At 37.8% G+C, this 20,485-nt stretch overlaps 1 protein-coding gene across 1 annotated transcript in view; it reads left to right on the plus strand.

Moving 5' to 3' along the window:
- Positions 1-20,485, plus strand: part of GALNT5 (polypeptide N-acetylgalactosaminyltransferase 5) — a 33,370-nt gene that overhangs the window by 11,838 nt on the left and 1,047 nt on the right. The window contains exons 2-9 of the mRNA XM_006196180.3: positions 4,069-4,235; positions 5,865-5,984; positions 7,355-7,490; positions 8,055-8,174; positions 9,443-9,560; positions 10,542-10,865; positions 15,166-15,246; positions 17,941-18,102. Coding sequence (XP_006196242.1) covers positions 4,069-4,235; positions 5,865-5,984; positions 7,355-7,490; positions 8,055-8,174; positions 9,443-9,560; positions 10,542-10,865; positions 15,166-15,246; positions 17,941-18,102 — 1,228 coding nt within the window. The remainder of the gene's footprint in view (positions 1-4,068; positions 4,236-5,864; positions 5,985-7,354; positions 7,491-8,054; positions 8,175-9,442; positions 9,561-10,541; positions 10,866-15,165; positions 15,247-17,940; positions 18,103-20,485) is intronic.

The raw sequence follows: 20,485 nt of genomic DNA on the forward strand, positions 1-20,485 counted from the left end.
TAACCTTAGTACTACATCAGTACCTTCAAAATCCTCTACCACCTTTCTTTCTATCTCATTTTCTCTGATGACCCCTAGACCAGATTAATCCAGTAATCTGCTTTATCTCCTTCTCTACCCAGACTGACAGACATTGGTGGAATACACTTGTATTTTGACTAAAATTTAGAGATCTCCAAATTCAGGAAAATGTTCAATGCCCCTCAGAAATCCTTTTATGGGCAGCTGGCCAGTACTCTCTCCCATTGTTTGTCACAAATACTTTCAATTCTTCTCAAGTCCCTACTCTATTACATTAGCAAATAACCTTTCCTCCAATATGAACTACATTTCCTTTCAACTTCTCATCCCATATGCAAAAGCTTATCTGTATACATGACCACCTTTTTCTTTCTACCTCACAGGAAAATCTCTCTCCTTCCACCATTTAAAATTTTGATTTAAGTTCTACTGTATCTCCATTAATTCATCCACCCACCCATTTAATACATATTTATCAAATACTGATTAGGTGCAACCGTGCTAGAAGCTTGTGACACTCTAATAAGTAAGCAGATTTGCCCTGCCATCAAGAAATTCTGGATGTAGAAGATAAGGAAATAAAATCAATAAATTAATGCTATTGCAGAAATACAGTTGACCATAATAGAGAATTATAGGAGGGTTAGCTGTTAGACTGTAGTCAGAGAGGGCTTCTCTATAGAGGGAATATTTATTTAAGCTAATATATAAATGAACAGAGTCAGCCAGGTATGTAGGCCTGGGGAAGGTAGCAATAGTGCTAGAAGTTCAGGAAATAATAAAAGCTGAAAGAAGTTTAACATCTTTCAAAGAAATAAAAGAAGGCCTAGGTGGCTAAGTGCATTGTGTGGGAGGATAGTAGAATGACCTGTAGGCAGTTGGGAAGATAGGCTGGGACCACACCATTTACCTACATTTTACTTTTTAATTCATTGTACTCTATCCCCACCCATTCCCCCCTGGGAAACTTTACTCTCGTGATTTCTGGTCTTTGATGCTCTGGTCTTTGAGATGCTGAGAATTGGACTCTTACATTAGAGAATTTGTCTGCTTTGTGAAAATAATTCCAGAGTTTAAAGTTTGTCTAATACAAAATTGTTCTTTAATTGTTGGAACTGTTGGCATTTATGCAACCAAATACTACAATATTTAATGCTTGGAAACCCCTTCTTTCATATTATTTCCTCCCTTTTTTCTAATTATTTTTTTTCTATAACTGAGTTCAATATTATAATTCATAATTTGGTATCACTGATTAACACTCTCATGGTCTTCAATGTGCAAATTCCTAAACTTCAAAGAAGCCTATAGTTTAAAAAATTATTCCCTTACTTTAATAATTCTGTTAATTCAAAGTAAACCTACCTTTTGTTGAAGGGTGGAGAAGTCACTCATATTTTCAAAAAATTAATAGATATGTCATCTCTCTCCTTCCAAAAAGAGTCGATTTCTTACTTCAACTTAATAAGCTTTTGTGGCAGGCTGGAAGAAATGCCCCCCCCAATATATTCCCTCCTAACCCCTAGAAACTGAATATTACCTTACATGGGAAAAGATATGATTAAGTTAAGGATCTTGAGAGGAGGAGTTTATCCTGAATTATCTAGATGAGCCCTCGATGCAATGATATGTGTCCTTATAAATGAGAGCCAGACAGAATTCTCCCACAGAGACACAGAGGAGAAGGTGCTGTGAAGACAGAGGCAGAAACTGGAGTGATACAATCACAAGTCAAGGACACCAGCAGAAGCTAGAAGAAGCAAGGAACAGAACCTCCCTGAGAGCGTCTGAAGGGAGTACGGTCCTACTGACACTTGATTTCAGCTTCTGGCCTCCACAGCTGTGAAATAATATGTTTCTGTTGTTCTAAGTCATGAAGTTAGTGACAATTTTTTATGACAGTCACAGGAAACTAATACAGATTTTGGTATCAAGAAGTGGAGTGTTGCTGTAATAAATACCTAGAAATGTGGAAGTATTATCCAAGTACTATCCAAAGAGATGGATAATGGGGAGAAGTTGGAAGAATTTTGAGAAGCATAACAGGCAAAGCCTAGACTGCCTTGAAGAAACTGTCGTAGAAATATGGGTGTTAAAGATGCCATTGAAGAGGGCTTAGAAGGAAGTGAGGAACACAGTAAAGAAAGCTTCTATCAGTTTTGTGGATACATATATTGTCTTGAACAGAATGTTGGTAGGAATATGAGCATTCTAAGTGCTTCTTGTGAGGGTCCAGAAGGAAATGCAGAACACATTGTTGGGAACTGGAAGACAGGTGATCTATGTGATATAGTGGCAGAATGTGTGGCTAAATTGTGTCCTACAGTTGTGTGGAAAGCAGAATTTGCAAGCAATGAACTTGGATATTTAGTTGAAGAGAATTCCAAGCAAGGTGTTGAAGGTATGGCCTGATGTCTTCTTTCTGTTCATAGTCAAAAGTGAGAGATAAATCAAGAGAACAAATGTTAAGGAAAACTTTTGGTAACTTGTTATAGCAGCCACAGGAAATTAATACAGCCCTTAACTGGGGTCGGGGGTGGATATCTCATGTTATACAGATATTCCAAAGCATGGATCGTTGGTGTAGAACCAGATTAGTTTAGGCTGCATGCTAAAGATTTAATTTAATTATGTACATAATAGTATTTTACCAACTGTAAAGTGCCATGCAAATGTGTTTTTTTCCCTATGGTTTTTACTCTTATCTATTTCTTATTTATGTACTAAACACAGCATAGTTATGTTGTCTGGCAGAAGTGCCTGCCTCCACAAAATGTCACATCTACTTTCAGCTGCTTTTATTCTTGTGGACTTAAGACTTCCTGACTAGTTATTTCTGGAGCCAGACTGGACCAGAGTTTGAGTCCTAACTCTGCCATTTAGTAACAGTATAATCATGGACTAGTCTTCCCATGATTTCAATTATTCTTCTATAAAAAGGGGAAGAGATGCTGGTGGTTTGAGATTTAAAATGAAATAATGCAGAGGACTGATAATATTTATTTATGATCATCATAATTTAATTATTACAATACTAACAGTAGCTGTATTAGAAAGATGGAAAATACTCTTTATGAGGTTCCACTGGGTACCATCCTGTGAAGAGTTACACAGGCCGGAGATGGAGGAATGCCAGCAGTGAGACCGGATGCACTTCAGGACATGGAAAAAAAACCAAGACCAATTACAACTCACCTGAATACCAGCTCTTGCTGTAGCCTTGTTTTCATTTCCATGCCAGCAAAATGGTTTCCACTGTGACTAGTCTGTAGCACAGAGGGTCTCAGCAAGGAACCCTTAAATAGAGAAGCTTGAGGATTTAATTTTCATATAATCCATATAATATATAATCCATAAATACATTCACATACAGTGGGAAAGAACATTTTCTTTGGCACTTGGCAGAAGGTCAATTGGGAAAGCAGTCATAAACTACTTGGTAACATTAAATGATTTAATGTTAATTAAGTAACATTAAATAAGGGAATAAGAATGGACTCTTGTAGCATTTGACCTAATCTGAAGAGCAACAGCTACCAATTGGTGAATTCCTGTGCCCAGAAACTGTGCTGGACATTTTAGGTGCATTCTCACTAGGCTGTAAACCTCTGTTCAATATGAACCATTACCTCATTTTACAGATGAGGAAACTGAGGCATAGAGAGACAAAGTGAGATATTAAGAGACAAAGAGCTGAGACATATTCACAGTGGGCTTCAAAATGTCTAAACCACCTGCAAAGCCCATGACCTTTCCACTGTGGCATGATGCCTCCATAGGAAGTTTGCATATCTTGCATCACTAGTTCTCTAGCAACAGCTGTTATTGGGTATTCTTCCTCTGTTCTTTTAGTTTGTTTATACCTCTCACTACAAAAATCACATGAGAAAATCATCATAGTTGTATACAGATAGATAATTGATGGATAGATAGATAAATGGAGTATGTGAATATATGTGCATATACACACAATCGCACTCTGACTTTTAAAACCATCTTGTGGATCTTGTTGGCAAATCCCTTGTGCTCTCCTTATGTTCTGGCCAGGTGTGCAGAGCAGCTAGTTCACAATAACCTCCCAACTACCAGTGTCATCATGTGCTTTGTGGATGAAGTGTGGTCCACTCTCCTGAGGTCAGTTCATAGTGTCCTCAACCGCTCTCCCCCACACCTCATCAAGGAAATTCTACTGGTGGATGACTTCAGCACCAAAGGTAAGAAAACCACTCCTAGAAGATCAAAATTTGATATGAGGCAATAGCAGTTTGGATGGATGGCAAAGTTACAGAGTAATTTGATAAAGCATAAACATTTTACAAATGCCAAATCATTTTTTCATGTTGTATCTTAGAGGCATAAGGCCAAACATTTATGGGTCACAGAAAGTCAGCTTTACCATCCAGGGCCTTTTCAGTTAGCCACCTCACACTTCCCTTCAGCTATGACTTCTCTGCCATGTAGGAGTGATTTTCTAACAACAGCTCCTCGGAGATGGGTGCTTTGAAGTTCCAAAGACCAGAAGATATTCCCTATGATTGCACAAATATCCTTTTATGGAATCTAACAAGCAAAGACCTCACAATTACTGGGATTGGTTTCCTATTGGTAATAAACAGAGTTAGACTCTATAGAAACCAATGAAATGGAAGGCCTATGGCTTCTTGCTTAAGAGCAAAGCGTATTATTTGCTCAGTAAGTGTTGAGAAGATAAATTGCCAATGGGACCAGAGAGATGAGGTTCTAACAGATTTCAAAGGCAGAATCCACCAGTTTTTACTTGTGCTTTTGTTTATTACAGTAAAAATCTCTTTCTTTGGATTGTCAAATAATTTGTATACATAAGAGGTCCCATGACTCTCAGAAGTCCTGTGACCACCACATTACAAATTCCCAAATTGCAACTCACTTAAGAAAATGTTTTAAAAAAAATAGCAGAGACCACAACTTTAATAGAGCAGCTTAGCCTCGATCACGGCCACAAGGACCGGAGCCAGTCTCCGTGGCCTCAGAGTGCCTACCAGAATCACACTGAGCTCCAGGAGCAGAGACGCACCTAAGGAAAACTAGTTGAAAACTTTAAGAAGTGGCCTTGAAAGCATAAACAGAAACAGTATCTGGTTAGCAAGCAGATAACAGTCCCTTTAGGAATGACGTATTCAGATTTTGTGGAACCTGAAGCTTCTATGGGGGCCTCTTTAAGAAAAAGAACACAGGATTAGTAGGGAAGCGAGCAGCAGAAGTATTCCTAAAAGCCATGTCTACCTGGGATAACTGTCAATGGCTTAATTACACATACAGATGACTGAAAGCTATGTAAATACACCCCACAAAACCCCTCAAAAAGAGCAAGAGAGGGGAGGTGTGATGGAGGAGGATGTCATAGCAGGAAGTGACTGTGGTCTTTGCCAACTGCTGTTGCAATATCTTTTTTTTTTTTTTTGTGAATTTTTCACTTTTCATACAATGCTTAGCCTCTTCCCTGGGTATTAGAAGGGGCCTTTGCAAGGGGGGAAGGTTGTGCAGAAACCTCAACTTCATTTATTTAAAGCTAAGTTTATACCTGTCCTGACAAATAAACAGTGAGCCCTCCTCTGGGTAATTTGGCTACACTGAAAAGATGGATTCAGGTTTGTGGAAAACAGACAGCTTAGAATATTGAACTCAGACAAAAATCCAGCCAAGAAAATGATATCATAGCTCAAAGAATAAAATTTAGTGACTATTGTAAATGTCATAGTTTTAGTTTTTGGAATTTGATGTTGAAGAGATACTTCTGTTATTATTTATTAATTAAAGATCTCATTAATTAAATTGTTTCCTTGTCTATCCTTACCCTGATATAGACTACTTAAAAGGTAACTTGGATAAATACATGTCTCAGTTTCCAAAAGTTCGGATTCTTCGCCTCAAAGAGAGACATGGCTTAATAAGAGCCAGGTTGGCAGGGGCAAGGAATGCCACAGGTAAGAAGCTGCTAATTTTTGTTTTGGTTACATTTTTATTTTAGTTTAATTTTTTCCCAAATATACAGCAAATTTGAAATAATAGTACAGTGAACACTTATAGAGCCATCATTTCATTCCACCAATCTTTAGCTTTTTGCAATATGTGCTTCATCACACACATGCACAGACACAAGTTTACATATGTACACATTTTAATCTGAGCTTTTGAAAAGGAATTGACAGACATCATGACACCATATCTCTATCGTGAATGAAGACATTCTCTTATATCAGCACAACTTTTATCATCTAAATACTATCTATTAAATGGGCCAGGTTGCAGCTCTGTGTAAAAAGCATGTCCAGCGGAGGGGGTGGGAGGGCTTGAGTCCTTGACAGTAACTCTAGTCAGACTGCAGTGCACTCACTGGCTGTGAACCTTCCCCCATGAGGCCTGCCAGGTAAAGCTTTTGTAATTGCCTATAGTTGGGCCTGAAAGACTGCACATAGGATTTTGGCCAGGGCCCAGATTCCTCTGGTTATTGTTAATCAAACACACACACACACACAGACTCTCTCTCTCCACTTGTATAAAATCATTTGGAACAATGCAGATGTTACTGAGATTTTCATTCCAAAGGGAGTAAATAGAAAAAAAACCCAGAATTCATAATAAGTATTTCTGGCCTCCAAGTTTCTGTTCTCTTTTTTTCTCCTGTAACTCTTTTTTTTTAATTATGGTAGGATGCGCATATAAAATGAACCATTTTTCAAGTATACAGTTCAGAACTGTGAAGTATATTCATCCTACTGAGCAACCAATCTTCAGCACTCTTTTCATTGTGTACACTAAAACTCTACCCATTAAACAATTCCTCATTCCCCAATTCTGTAAACCTTTTAACACTACCTCCTAGTCTTGCTAGTTTCCGCACTTTAATTTCTTTTCACCCCTATTATGTGGAGCAATTTTTCATCATCATTCCTAAGGCCAAACTTGGAATCTCAGACTCTTCCTTGTCTTCTGCAAAACAAAGTCCCAGTCCTCCACCCCCAGAGTTAATGTGACCCAACTTCCTTAAAAGAAACATAAGCAACTACCTTTAATACTCAATATTCCCTTCAGAGACTTGGCTCCCCATTTTCAGTGGCTTATCCATTTTTTCTAAACATAAATGATTTTTGCCCCATGGGATTGCTAGAAACAAAACTTCTCTCATTTCATTGTGGAATGAAATTAGAGAGACAAGGAAGGAGTTCAACGAGAAGAAAATACCACTGCCTTTACTACCGCATTTTTGGAGCAATCCTAGGGACCTTTCAGTATGAAATACACAGATTCAGTATACTGCATTTTCAAATAATTGTTTTTTTCTCTGGCTCTCTAGGTGATGTGTTGACATTCTTAGATTCTCATGTGGAATGTAATGTTGGTTGGTTGGAACCTCTTCTGGAAAGAGTTTATTTAAGTAGAAAGAAAGTAGCCTGTCCAGTAATTGAAGTCATCAATGATAAGGATATGAGGTAATACTGTCATATTCCACAAGACACTTCTAAGTGAGTCTTTAACCAGAAGCAGCACAAAGTACTGGTCATACTCCTAATATGTACATTTTTGCAAATCTAAGTAATACAGTTTTCTGTTTAAATAAATGGAAATACATAATATATATTCTGGGATCAAGGCAAGTCAATGCAATAATTCATCTGGTTATCACAAATTCTCAACTCTTAATGCCAATAAATACTAATATTCATTGTCCTGGTCTCTCCTTTTTCTATTCAGCTGAACCCCAAAGTATTTATTTTCCTTAAGATTAGTTCTTCTTTTTGCGGGATATATATTTTTTCCCTCAAAAATGGCCATAATGTTATTAAAAGAAAAGTATAAAATAAAGGCAAGCAATCCAATCAATTAATCACTGATGCAAATTATACTCATAAATTTTCTTGAAAGATTATTAAAAAGTCTGTGGTGATCTAAAATCATCTATGTAAGCACTTGTTTCATTCACTTATATGAGACAGGATGTCAGGTTTATCATGTGTATGATCTCAGGTAGCAATTTTGTTTTTTTCCTGGATTAGTTACATGACAGTGGACAACTTTCAAAGAGGCATCTTTGTGTGGCCCATGAACTTTGGTTGGAGAACCATTCCTCCAGACGTTGTTGCAAAAAACAAAATTAAAGAAACTGATATAATAAGGTAAGTGTATGAAACGTAAGATTAGGAAGGGGTCATGTAGTCCTTTATTAAGCATTGTGCATTTCACCCTCTCTATAACCCTAGAAGAGAGAGTGTAATATTCCCATTATAGAGATGAGGAAATTGAGACTTCAGAGAGTTAAGTAATTTTCCCAGGGATGTACAGCTTGTGAAAGGAGATATTGGGATTCAAACCCAGATCTGCCTGAATTTAACACTTTTTCTCTGATCCCACACCTGAAGAATCTCTTTGCCTTGTTCAGAGTCCCATTATATTCAGCATAACATTAGGAAGATAATGCACTTGATAGTCTGGAAAGGACATTTGGGATACAGATAGAATATGCAGGAAAATCATGGGAGAAGGGAAGTAGGTGCAGGGCAGGAATTACTTTACTCTTGAGATTGCTGCACAGCCTAAACACAAGGTAGGCTCTCCACCCATACCGCCTTCAGCTGGCTCAGTAGTGGCCACCATGGGAAGTGATTGCTGCCGCTTCTAACTGCTGACTCAGATGTACTTTCTGTTCCCCATGATCAGTAACAGCAGTGAAGGCTCTGGAGTCAGACTCTCTGGGACTGAATCTCAACTCTACTACTTACTAGTGGTAATAACTTAACCTCTTTGTCTCTGTTTCCTCATTTGTACATTAAGACTAATAGACATTGGATTGTTTTGAGAATTAAATCAGATAATGCTATATAAAAAGTGCTTTAAAAAGTGTTTGCCATGTAACAAGCTGTCAGGAAAGTCTGCATACAGTTGAGGCAGTATAATGGAGGGGAGATCATAAGAGTCAAGCCAGACTGACTAAATATGAACCCCAGATGCATATCCCACCAGTCTGTGAACTTGGGAGAGTTTCTTACCTTTTCTGTGTCATTTCTTAGCAGTATACACTCAAGGGATTTTTGTGAGGCCTGAGTTAATATACATATAATACAAAAGTGCCTGCCTGGTCTTCCCTAAAGAGCACTAAATAACTGTTTTGAAAAATAACATCTTTGGAGAGTTTTGTGTCAGAGAGTAAATGATGAATAAGAATCCTAGTTCCAGGCCCCAACTTTGCTGACCCTAATCAAGTTCTGCCACCTGAACCAGGGATTCATCACTGAAGTGCCACTTATGACTTCATTCCAAGACCTCCCCCTCCTTGGTAGCTATTCTGAAATGTCTCCTAGCTGCACCCCAACTATACAGGGGACCCATTCTAACAGCTGAGCTCCTATGACATTCCAGATTAAAAAACAAATTTTTCTTTTTGTAGATGTCCTGTCATGGCAGGTGGATTATTTTCTATTGATAAAAATTACTTTTTTGAACTTGGAACATATGACCCTGGGCTCGATGTTTGGGGTGGAGAAAATATGGAGCTCTCCTTCAAGGTATTACCAAATGTTTCTCAAATTCTCTTTACAATTAAGAGTTTATCATTTTTAAAGGGTTTCATTTTACTATTATAGTCAGATATGTAACTGCCTCTAGGAGGAAATTTCACAGAAATATTAGGGCCTCTGGATTAATGTCTTCATATCCCAGATTGAATTTGGAAGAATCAATAGCTCCTGTGAAATTAATTTGAGTTCCCTAATATTTTACAACACGGTTTCTGCATCTGAATGTGGGGGAAATAATCGTCTGCCATTCAGTGTAAATGCTGTGGGATTCATACTTGATACTAAATAACTCTCCTGAAATGTTTTCTAATATATTGGAAGTAATGAAATTATTTAGCAATGGGCCATCTTGGAGAGTACAAGTGACAGTGTGGTTAGAGCAGGCCACCAACGGGCCACAGCAACTTTGCACATCTCAGACAACTCTGAGTATTTATATAATCACTGACTAATACCTAAGAAAGCTGTGGCAGCAGCCACAGTGGAGAGCATCCAAAGCACCTGCTTTCCTATGGAGTGGGGTGTACATAGTAACAGGAGTGTTACTTTGAGCTCTTGATCAAGAAGAATGGTCGTCAAGTTGTATCCCACAAGTCACACTGATCACCCCCTGATGGAAGGGGAAGTTGAAAAAAATGGAAATATATACTCCTGCCCTTGATTCAACTAAAGCAGGAATTCATGCTACATATTTTATACATTGAGATTCTGTGAGGATTTCTTTAGGGGGAAAAAAAAGATTTACACTTCAGGATGGAAAGGAAAAAATATTTTAATAATCCTAAAATGATCCACAGCATTGTAGATAAACCTGTTAAGTTTAATTTTCTGTTGAAAAAGATTTTAGAAGTGAAGAATACTACTTTCAACAGGACAGAAAAATTTGCCAGGTGGTTTTTGTCATTGTTCATTACCCATGATTTCTTGACAATCATTTGATAATCGATCCTTATCATCAAACTGTTTCAGGTGTGGATGTGTGGGGGTGAGATTGAGATCATTCCCTGTTCCCGAGTGGGCCACATATTCCGAAATGACAATCCATATTCCTTCCCCAAAGACCGGATGAAGACAGTGGAGCGGAACCTGGTGCGGGTGGCCGAGGTCTGGCTGGATGAGTACAAGGACCTGTTCTACGGTCATGGGGATCACCTCATAGACCAAGGGCTAGATGTCGGCAACCTCACCCAACAACAGGAACTTCGGAAGAAACTAAAATGCAAAAGTTTCAAATGGTACTTGGAGAATGTTTTTCCTGACTTGAAGGCTCCCATTGTGAGGGCAAATGGTGTGGTAAGTTCGAGCAGCAATTTAAAATCTGATGCCACAAAAATAAAATTTAAAAACTCTTCTGAAAATCTGTGGGGAAGAGTGAATTATTACATTACAAATAAACACCAGGTATGAGTGCAGAGGAAAGGAAGTGTGGTTGGGGATTACGCACATTAGGTAAACTTGAGGAAGGCTTCCAGGCTGCCATGTTCATTGATTAATTCAGCAAACACCTACTGAGTATCAATAAACCAGGCGGTATTTTAGAACTAGATTAGACGGTGATGAATAAAGTAGACTTGATCCCTTCTCTGTGGAGCTTAAAGTTGAGTAGGGAAGAAAGATAACAAACAAATAAGCAAGTAAAGTGTAAATAAAAATTATAGCTTTCATTTAGAGAACTGGCCACAAGTGATGAATCCTTCTAAGTTAGAGTAGTCAACTCCACGGGGACACTGAAATCAAGGCCTGAAAGATGAAGTGTCGGCCAAGCTCTGAAGAAGAGAGCCCTAGGTAGAAGATGCCCCTTGTGCAAAATATCTAAGACAGATGAGGCTTGAGGCATTGAAGAACTGGAAAGATGAATGTTGTTATCAGGGTGTGAAGGAGGGAAGAATGGCACCAGATTAAGGTCAAGAGTGAAGAAGGAGTCAGGTCACACAGGTCCTTGTGGGCAGAGAAAGGATTTTCTCCCCCACCCCCCATTATCTTCTGTGTATAATGGAAAGTTACTGAGTAGGATTAAGCAATGGGATGACAGGATTTAATTAGAACTTTATAGATTTCAAACAGGGGTAGAAAATAACAGAAATTGGCAGAGAAAATTCCAGGGTACAAGATAATTTACCAAAAGGAAAGAAGCCAAGGTTGATACGTTGGATAGACTATGAAGCTAAGAAAAAAATCAAGGAAGAAGAGAAACTGAAAAAAAAAAAAAAGAAAAAAAAGAGCCATTTCAAAGCCATTCTTAATTTGAAGAGGATGGCAAGGTATGAGGACCATTTACCAGAGACTGGGTTTAAAGATGGTTAGTCAAGCCTGGAGGTCTTCCCCAGTCATGCAAAATTTTAATCTCTTGTATTGTTTCATTTCTTACTTAATTTTTATTTACAAACATTCCCAGTCCTGTCTAATTTTCTCTCAGAGTTTCCTTTCTCTTCATGCAAAAGGTTCTTAAGCCTCAACCATCAGTAAGCTTGCTCATTTAGGCCAAGTTTTTTCAGTTCTCCCTAAAAAGTGAATTGTACAAACCAACCTTTTCTGCCTAGCAAATCTCCTGATGACAAGGACACTTAGTAAGGTCATTCTCCTCAATGTTATAGGGAGATCCTGGAAGAGTATAAAAGAGAGGAAACTAGTCTGAGAATTTGTGCTGCTTTTATAAAATTAACTGACAAAAAAAAGTGTATGTAACCTGTTTGTATATAACACAATTGCCATCTTTGTAGGTCAAAATGGAATAGTGGCTACTTCAGGTGGTTCAACCCATTTTATCTTGGATAACTCATCAGGAAGAATACCCTGGGTTTAAATACTGTTCAAAAAATATGCCTGCAAAATAAATTAATGTTTTAAAATTTTGATTTCCCGAGCAGGATAAAATAAAAAGAAATTCTCACTGTAGTAATTTTTTCCTGTCCTAACAATCTCAGCAAGAGCATTGCTGAACTGTAACCACCAGAGGGAACTAAAAAACTACCTTTTGTCTCCTCTGTGAGGCTAGCCTGTATAACAGTTTCCATGAAATTTTTGAACAGCTCTCCTAATGAAACAGCCTTCTGCTGAATCCTGAGCTATAATACATCAAAGTGCAGAAAATGTTTTTTTAAATGATTTTAAACTAATTCTTTCTTTCTATTTTCCTCACTATTTGTTCCCTTCCTTGGACAAATTTTAATAAAGATATCTGCTCCCTTCTGAAGCAGCCAGTAGGGAGCATTATTATCAATTAAAAAAAAAGAAGAAGAAGAAGAGGATCTTTCTCCAGGCAATTCAGAATAGGGTTAACTAGACCATTACTTTGGATAGATAATTGTGCAATGTTCCAAGAAATTAAAATCCACAACTTTTTGTTACTTGCTCCATATTTTCTCTTCTTTCAACCTACATATTTAGGAAAGTTTGACTTTTTAAAAATAAGAATGAATCTTTTCTCACGAAACCAAAAATATTTGAAAATAAGAAACTAAAAGAACCTCACCAATAATTTATATTGGATTAAATTCTTAGCAAACAGCCTCCAGCCCAGTGTTCACCAATTCTTAGATAAACTGTGGGGAACTCCCACCTCCTAAATTGGAAAATGAAATAACTCAAAATGGATAATTTAAAATTTATATACTTCCTGATTTAAAAAAAAGATTGAAATGGTTTATAATAAAAGCATGGATTCAATTTGTTTAAAAAATAAAAAGTGAAAAACCAATTCTAAAAACCATTCTTAATGAGATAATAACAATTCCTTAGCACTTCATAGACCATTTCTATTTGAAGAAAAGCAGTTTCTCCCATAATTTCCAAAAGGAGGGAAGGGAAACAGATCTTCAGATGAAGCGGGGGAGGGGGAGGAAAAGGATAGAAAAGTTTTCTCTCCTAATGCCTTTCAGTGCTTGGAAGAAGGGATTGTGAGAAATAACCACAAAGAAATCAGTTAATCAGGGGGTTCCCTAACACTTTTCTAAGCCCAGTTATTATTTATGCTGTCAACAATCGTATCCCATGATCAAAGGCATTTGGCAAACTCTCTTTCTATATTCCCTCTCAGGGCACCAGGCTAAACAGTAACCTGCACTCAGGACCAAAAGTTCTGAGAAGTTCTGGATTAGGGCAATCTGTTTGGCAGGACTGAAGCTGGAGTTTTTAAAACTCATTTGAAAATAAGATATTTTCTGAATAATTCAGAAGTACAGGAGTTTCTATTTATTTCTTTTAAGATCCAGAGAACATTTGGGACCCCATTTCCTTTCTTTAAACTCCAGGATTTTTCTACCTTCGTGTAAGTCTATGTAACTCTTTTCTCCAAAGTTTGTGGTGGTTGATTCCTTCTGTGCCTTCTGACTGCTCCAACATATTGATTATCTTCTCCCAAATCTGTCATTTTACATTGCTGGGAGAATCTAGCTCCCCCTTTGCCTCTCTATGCTGATGGGTAAGTGGTTTTTCCCAGTACATCATTCCACAGAGGGTCTAACTTTTTAGCTTTCTATCTGAATGTGGAAGATCTCAATTCCAACCCTCTGGCTTATCTGTGCTCAATATTGGTCCCCCTGCTTATCAGTATCTGCCATTTTCCCTCTTGTTTTTAGTTTTTTTTCTGCACTTTCTGGGCCCTGAAGATGTCCCTTACTTTCTTGCAGGAAAAGTTATCCATGCAAAAGTGAGGACCAACACACTGAGCACTGTGTTTGTTATGAAGTCTGACAACTCTGTGAGCTACATAGCGCTCCGGAGTTAGAGCTCTGTGGTAGGCACCATGGAACCTGGAAGTTGTGTCTCTGGCAACCAAAACCTCCCCATTTCCCAGCACAGGGAGCTTTCCTGAGTGTAGACAGCTCTACACAGCTCTTCTAGAGATTTGAGAAGTCTAAATTGTACTCTTAACCCACCATCTCACTAGCTCTACCCAAAATGTCAAAGAGAGGAAGGGAATCAACATTTTTCCACATTGAATGGTGACTTATAGAAAGCCGTCTCCATGTTAGACCCTGTAAATCCATTAAAAACCTGGGGGTCTGCCAGAAAGTGCCTTTAAGCTTGGCTCTGTATTAGCTTTTGTGACTTCCCTGTAATGAATTGTAGCTTGCCTGAGTCATTAGGAAGATTCTGACCAAGAGTCAGCTGGAATCCGCTGTTTTTGAAGGACTCAATTTATCCATGATTCAGTGCCTCAGCAATCAAATAGCTTGGAGGGGTCAGCCAGAGAACAGAGCCCAGACCGCTGGTTTGATTAAATTGCAAGGATGTGTACTGACTTTTAATATATGCATCAGACAAACTTGAGACAAGAAAATAACTACATTTCACGCCACCTTTGCTCATTTCCTATTCAGCATTCCAGGCAAGGGTTAATTAAAAGCTTCTGTTTGTTGGCTCTGTGGCTGAATCACAGGCCTAAATTGACAGATTGAAGCTGTACTTTAGCAAGATTACATTATGTCTGTGTTGCAGATAGCAACCAATAAAATCGTACAGTGCGAAGTAATGCTAAGCTATTAACTTATCTTTTAACCTGATTATAGTTTCATATTCTGTGTTTACTGGATGTCCTGTTCTACTTTAAAATATTTTTTTCTTAATGCATATTTTATATTTTGTTTCCTAGCTTATTAATGTGGCCTTGGGTAAATGCATGTCCATTGAAAACACCACAGCCATCCTGGAAGACTGTGATGGGAGTAGCAAGGTATGCTGAGCGGGGTTTTCTCTTTCATAGTAGGTGCAGTTGATAGTTGGTGCAGGTGTAGTTGACAGATGCAGGGTATGACATGCTCCTCACTCACTTGAGAAATTCTCCTTTGCCCATAGTAACAATAATTAATTTCCAAATTTCTGTGTAATCATAAAGTTGGTGATAACAGGATCTACCTCTAAATGTAAAGACAGTGATTGAGGGCATAAAGGTGGATACTGTAGTCAGCCCACCAGGGAGCCAGTTTGGTTCCATCACTTGTGAAAATGTGTTAACTATAAATTCCTTAACCCTTAGGTAAATGACAGTGATAAGAGTGCCTACCCCAAAGCTGGTGTGAGGACTGAATTAGATAATGCACATGAAGCCTGTAGAACAATATATAGAAGAAAATTAAGGCAGTACATATTTTAAAATAATTACTCTAAGGTACCAATTTTATTATCTGATTCCTATCCCCCCAGCCCCAGCCCCATTCCCCTACGCCTTAAAAGAATAATACAAATCACAGAATTCCTGATCTACAGTAGAAAACTCTCCAGCAGAACTTTGACAAACTCAGAGCACTTGGTTCAGTGGAAGGGGCAGGGCCAGGGAGAACAGAGCAGGGACTCTACAGGGCTGGAGAGGAGCTCTGAGTGAAGGCACCTCCCTCTCCATAATCTGTTTTCTACCCACTCTCATTCTGTGGGGACAGTTATCAGTTTGAGTACTAAATAGGACTCACAGGAACATCGATTCAGGCATTGAACTCAGTCCCCTAAGACAGCAGATAATTCTTTGATAGAGAAATTATTTTATGATGATAATCTAGGCTTGCCAAGACTTACTTCTTTGCTTGACTTAGAGATACTGCTTGTATTTTCAAGCAAATCCCATCTCTACCTCTTAATTCAAAGTTGCTACTAGAAAAAAAGTATTTTTGTCATCTCTGTTGATATAATTCAGCTATGGATTGTAAACTTGAAGCTAAGGGAATTCTTTCTTAATTAGGAAAGGAGAGACAGAAAAGAGCAAAGTGTCAAAACACAGTTGAAAGAAATAATTTTCACTTATTAACAATTCAAAGAGGAAATAAAGTCATAAATTGTAAAAACAAAACCACAAGCAGCCCAAATTCTACAAAAGTAAAATATTAAATAATGCAGTCCTTCAGGACTCATCATTGTGGTGACTTTTTGTTTGTGATTAACCAGTATTTTATCTGAAAAATAACCTGGTCTCCATAACTACTGACTCTCTTGAGGGTATGCCAGGGGGCAAATGCCTTCCACAAACACCCATCTCCCTTTATGTCTTGTTACTCACTTTAGCTTCTGCTTCTTGTGGTTGATTTGAGTAATAAAAGGTAAAGGAACATGGACAAAGTTAACTTATTTTTGGCAGAATTAAGGAGGCTTAATATTAAGCCAGTGACTACAGCATTCATCCAAAAATCTCAAAAGGACGAAGACCCTAGGATTGAAACACCAAACCCTATCCTTCACCTCGCCTAAAACATCGCCTTAGTTACTAACTTTTCAACCAGTTGACATGTCCCTTTTCAAGGTAATAGTTAACTCTCTTAATAGGCATAAAACTCCTTGTATTATGACATATATCCATGCTTCTCAAATTTAATGTGCACTCACATCATCTGGGGAATTTGTTGCAATGCGGATTCTGATTCAGGAGGTCTATAGTGGGCACTGAGATTCAGCATTTCCATCTAGCTCCAGGTGTTGCTAATGTTGGTCCAGGGACTACCCTTTGAATGGGGAGTTCTAACACAGTAACATACTTGATAATCAAAGTTAAATCTCAATTATATTACAAATGATTCATTAGATAAAAGTATTTAGATAGATTTTACCAGCAATTTTTTCTAATATGTTTACATTGGCGCAAAACCACAAATTTCCCACAGACCCAGAGCATTAGAGTAAATTGACCAGGCAGATAGAACTAGATTGTAAAAAAGTTGGAGAAAAATATTTATAAAAACTTAAAACATGTTTCCATTACCTAAATCAGTATTTATTTTAGACACTGGTGGCTCCTTAAAACTAGACTTCTCAAAGAGCAGTTCCTGGGAACTAGGGGATGCTAACACAGCACAACCTGGTGATTCCTTGTACTATCAGCAAAGAAATTTTAACCTTTCCTATAACAGAACAAAGCATCTAGGAGTCTAGTTGTCTAGATAGTCTTTTAAGAAAGAGGCACAATAATTTCCATCAAAGTGTTTAAGACTGTGACTTGAAACTCTCTGTAGCCTTAATGACTGGAGGCCTTACTCATGTGGTGGTTTGAATGTTCCAATACTTCATGCACTAGGGTTGTCTGGGATTCAGAACACCTTAAATGGCATCCATTTGCAGATACATACTAATTGTACCAAATAATTTTGATTATTGCAACTAACACTTATTGAGGCCATACTGTGTGCACAACACTAGACAGACATTACCCCAAGTTTTTTTCATTACCCCGAATGACACTATTGCTATCCAACTTAAAAATGAGATTAGACAGGGTAAATAATATGCCCATACTATCAGCATTGAAAGCTGCAATACCAGACTTTGAATACAAAACATTTGACCAGAGTGCCTGTATTCTTCAGCATTACTAACAAAAATGTTTGACAAAGCTGCTATTTGTGTTTTCTGCCTGAAGTGGCCTTCTCCTTAATTCATTTCCCCACAGCTTCAACAATTTAATTATACCTGGTTAAGACTTATTAAACATGGAGAATGGTGCTTAGCTCCTGTCCCTGAGAACGGAGCCCTGAGGCTGCACCCTTGTGATAACAGAAACAAAGGGCTAAAATGGCTGCATAAATCAACATCAGTCTTTCGTCCAGAACTGGTAAGCAAAATATTTGCACCTTTTCCTTTCAACTTTCAACTAAATGGGACATAAAACACTCATTGTCAGCTTCCTCAATCAGAAGCTTTAAATGTGTTTGGGACAATAGAGGCAGTGTAAAAGTTCATACAGAGAGATAAACAGATACTTTTATAAACTGTTGAATCTTTTAAAATTCCTTTTACAAAATGTATTTCAGATCAGTTATTTTATTTTATTTTTTATTTTTAAAGTTTTATTTTATTTTTTATTGAAATGTTGTTTTCAATGTTAGTTTTAGGTGTACAGCAAAGCAATTCAGTTATACATATACATACATGTATATTTTCCTTTTCATACTCTTTTCCATTATGTGCTATTATAAGAAATTGAATATAGTTCCCTGCACTACATCTATTTTATACATAGTAATGTGTAGCTGTTAATCCCAAACTCCTAACTTATCCCTCCCCTGCCCTTTCCCATTTGGTAACCATAGTTTATCTTCTATGTTTGTGAGTCTGTTTTTGGTTTGTAAATGGAATTTGTATCATTTTTATTTATTTTAAATAGAAGTCATCCAGTTCTTTCAGTTCTATTGCTATTATCATCTTTGTTTCTAAAAGTCATTTGCTTCAGTCCATTAACAATACCTAAAGTAAGACTCACAGGCTAGAATCAATTCTCACTGGTTACCAGGAAATTTTATAGGGAAAGTATATGGGGAAGGCAAGAAACAGTGTGTTTCCCAAGAGTCCCGCACTTTAGTAGGAGTCCTGCCTCCCTTCTATGCAGAGACACTTTCTTATGCCCTCTGGTTCCCAGAGGCCTAGGCTCTAAATGGGTGCTGGAGCCAGCTCCATGAAACTTGCGGGAGCTGACTGTGTGCATCTCTTGCCAACTTCACATTCACTGATGCCATGTTGGCAACTCGAAATCAGCCATGAAAGAAGTATTTACACCCATGCTACAAATCAGGGGACGTGTTTCCAGAGGTTCAATTGTTAATATTTACCAGAACACCTATGCTCCATCCTATTCACTCTCAAAGTCTTCTGATTTTCCCAATTATATTTTAACAGGATACAAAGCCATAAGCTTTGGTGTAGGATCTAGAGTAGCAGGAATAATCTCAGGCCTGCCATCTCTAATTTTCTACTGTCTCACTAGTAGGTAGCCACCAGATGTATCAAATGCACTGAGTATATGGAGACCAGCATTTTGCTCAGGGATGGCCCCAAAGCAAGCACACGTTTTTCCTTGGAGTACCTCTATTTTTTTTTGATATCACAGCCAGTGACTGTTCTCTGTATGACATTTTTCTTTCTGCTCAGGGTCAGAATTAGGACCTGAGCAAACAATCTCCAAACTCCTTCCCTACAGATCTTCCCTGTTATATTTCAGTTCCTTCTGGACATTTTTTTTCCTCTTTAGTGATAGTGATCATTATTGAGTTATTCAGAAAAATTAGGAATTACTAGTATGTAAACTGCTCATTTCATTTTGCATAGTGTTGGAAAATCCATTAACATCTATTGAATAAATTACGTCCTAACTTTCTGCTTTCTGAACTCTGTGCCAAAGGGGAGAGAGAGAGAGAGACTGAGTTTAAAAATGAGAAAAAGAATACATTCCTTATCTTGAGAAGTGAATCTGTTACCAGAAAAGATTTCAGGCTGGTAAGAAAATATTTAGAAACATGCAGTCCTTAAATCACATAGGGTTTTCTTATAAACTGGATTTGCTCCATTGAGAATTTATGCCTTTATAAGCTAATTTTTATATAGGACCAATTTTGGCCCCTCTAGTGGTAAGTGTAAAGACGGTAATTTAATTAAGATGGCAAAAATTAGAAAGTTGTTATCCTACCTTGTTTGTGCCTATGACTTTGTACTTTGTAACATGTCACATAGTCGCCTTCTGCCTTGGGTCCCCTTTTCATGCTGCTAGATGTCATGGAGTTGAATATCTTGACAAGTATCGTTCTTCTTTTTTCAGTATTTTGGTAGTTTTCATATTAAACCTCTGAAGTTCCCTAAGACATGCAAGTCTTAAAAAACAAGAGAAATGGAGATTAAGACTATGAATAACAGGAGCATATCTCTTCTTTTAGAAAGCATCAGGAGTTGAGAGATTCATGGAAACAGGAAGGGTAATAATGAGTTTGACCCTGGATACCAAAGAGCCATTAAAATTATCCATTTCTAAACCTGCATTTAAAAGGTGTTCTCTGGGTCAGCCCCTCCCCTGCCATGCCCTGGACTGTGACCATCTAAAAGGAAAATTCTTAAAAGTGGCATCTAGGATTTGGGGATATGGAATGTTCTTCTAGCTCTGATTTCCACATCACATGTCTTTTGTTGAGGATAAGTTATTTAGTTATGCCTTTACAACCCACCAGCAG

The sequence above is a fragment of the Vicugna pacos genome, chromosome 5 (genome assembly GCF_048564905.1).
Source record: "Vicugna pacos chromosome 5, VicPac4, whole genome shotgun sequence".
Lineage (NCBI taxonomy): Eukaryota > Metazoa > Chordata > Mammalia > Artiodactyla > Camelidae > Vicugna > Vicugna pacos.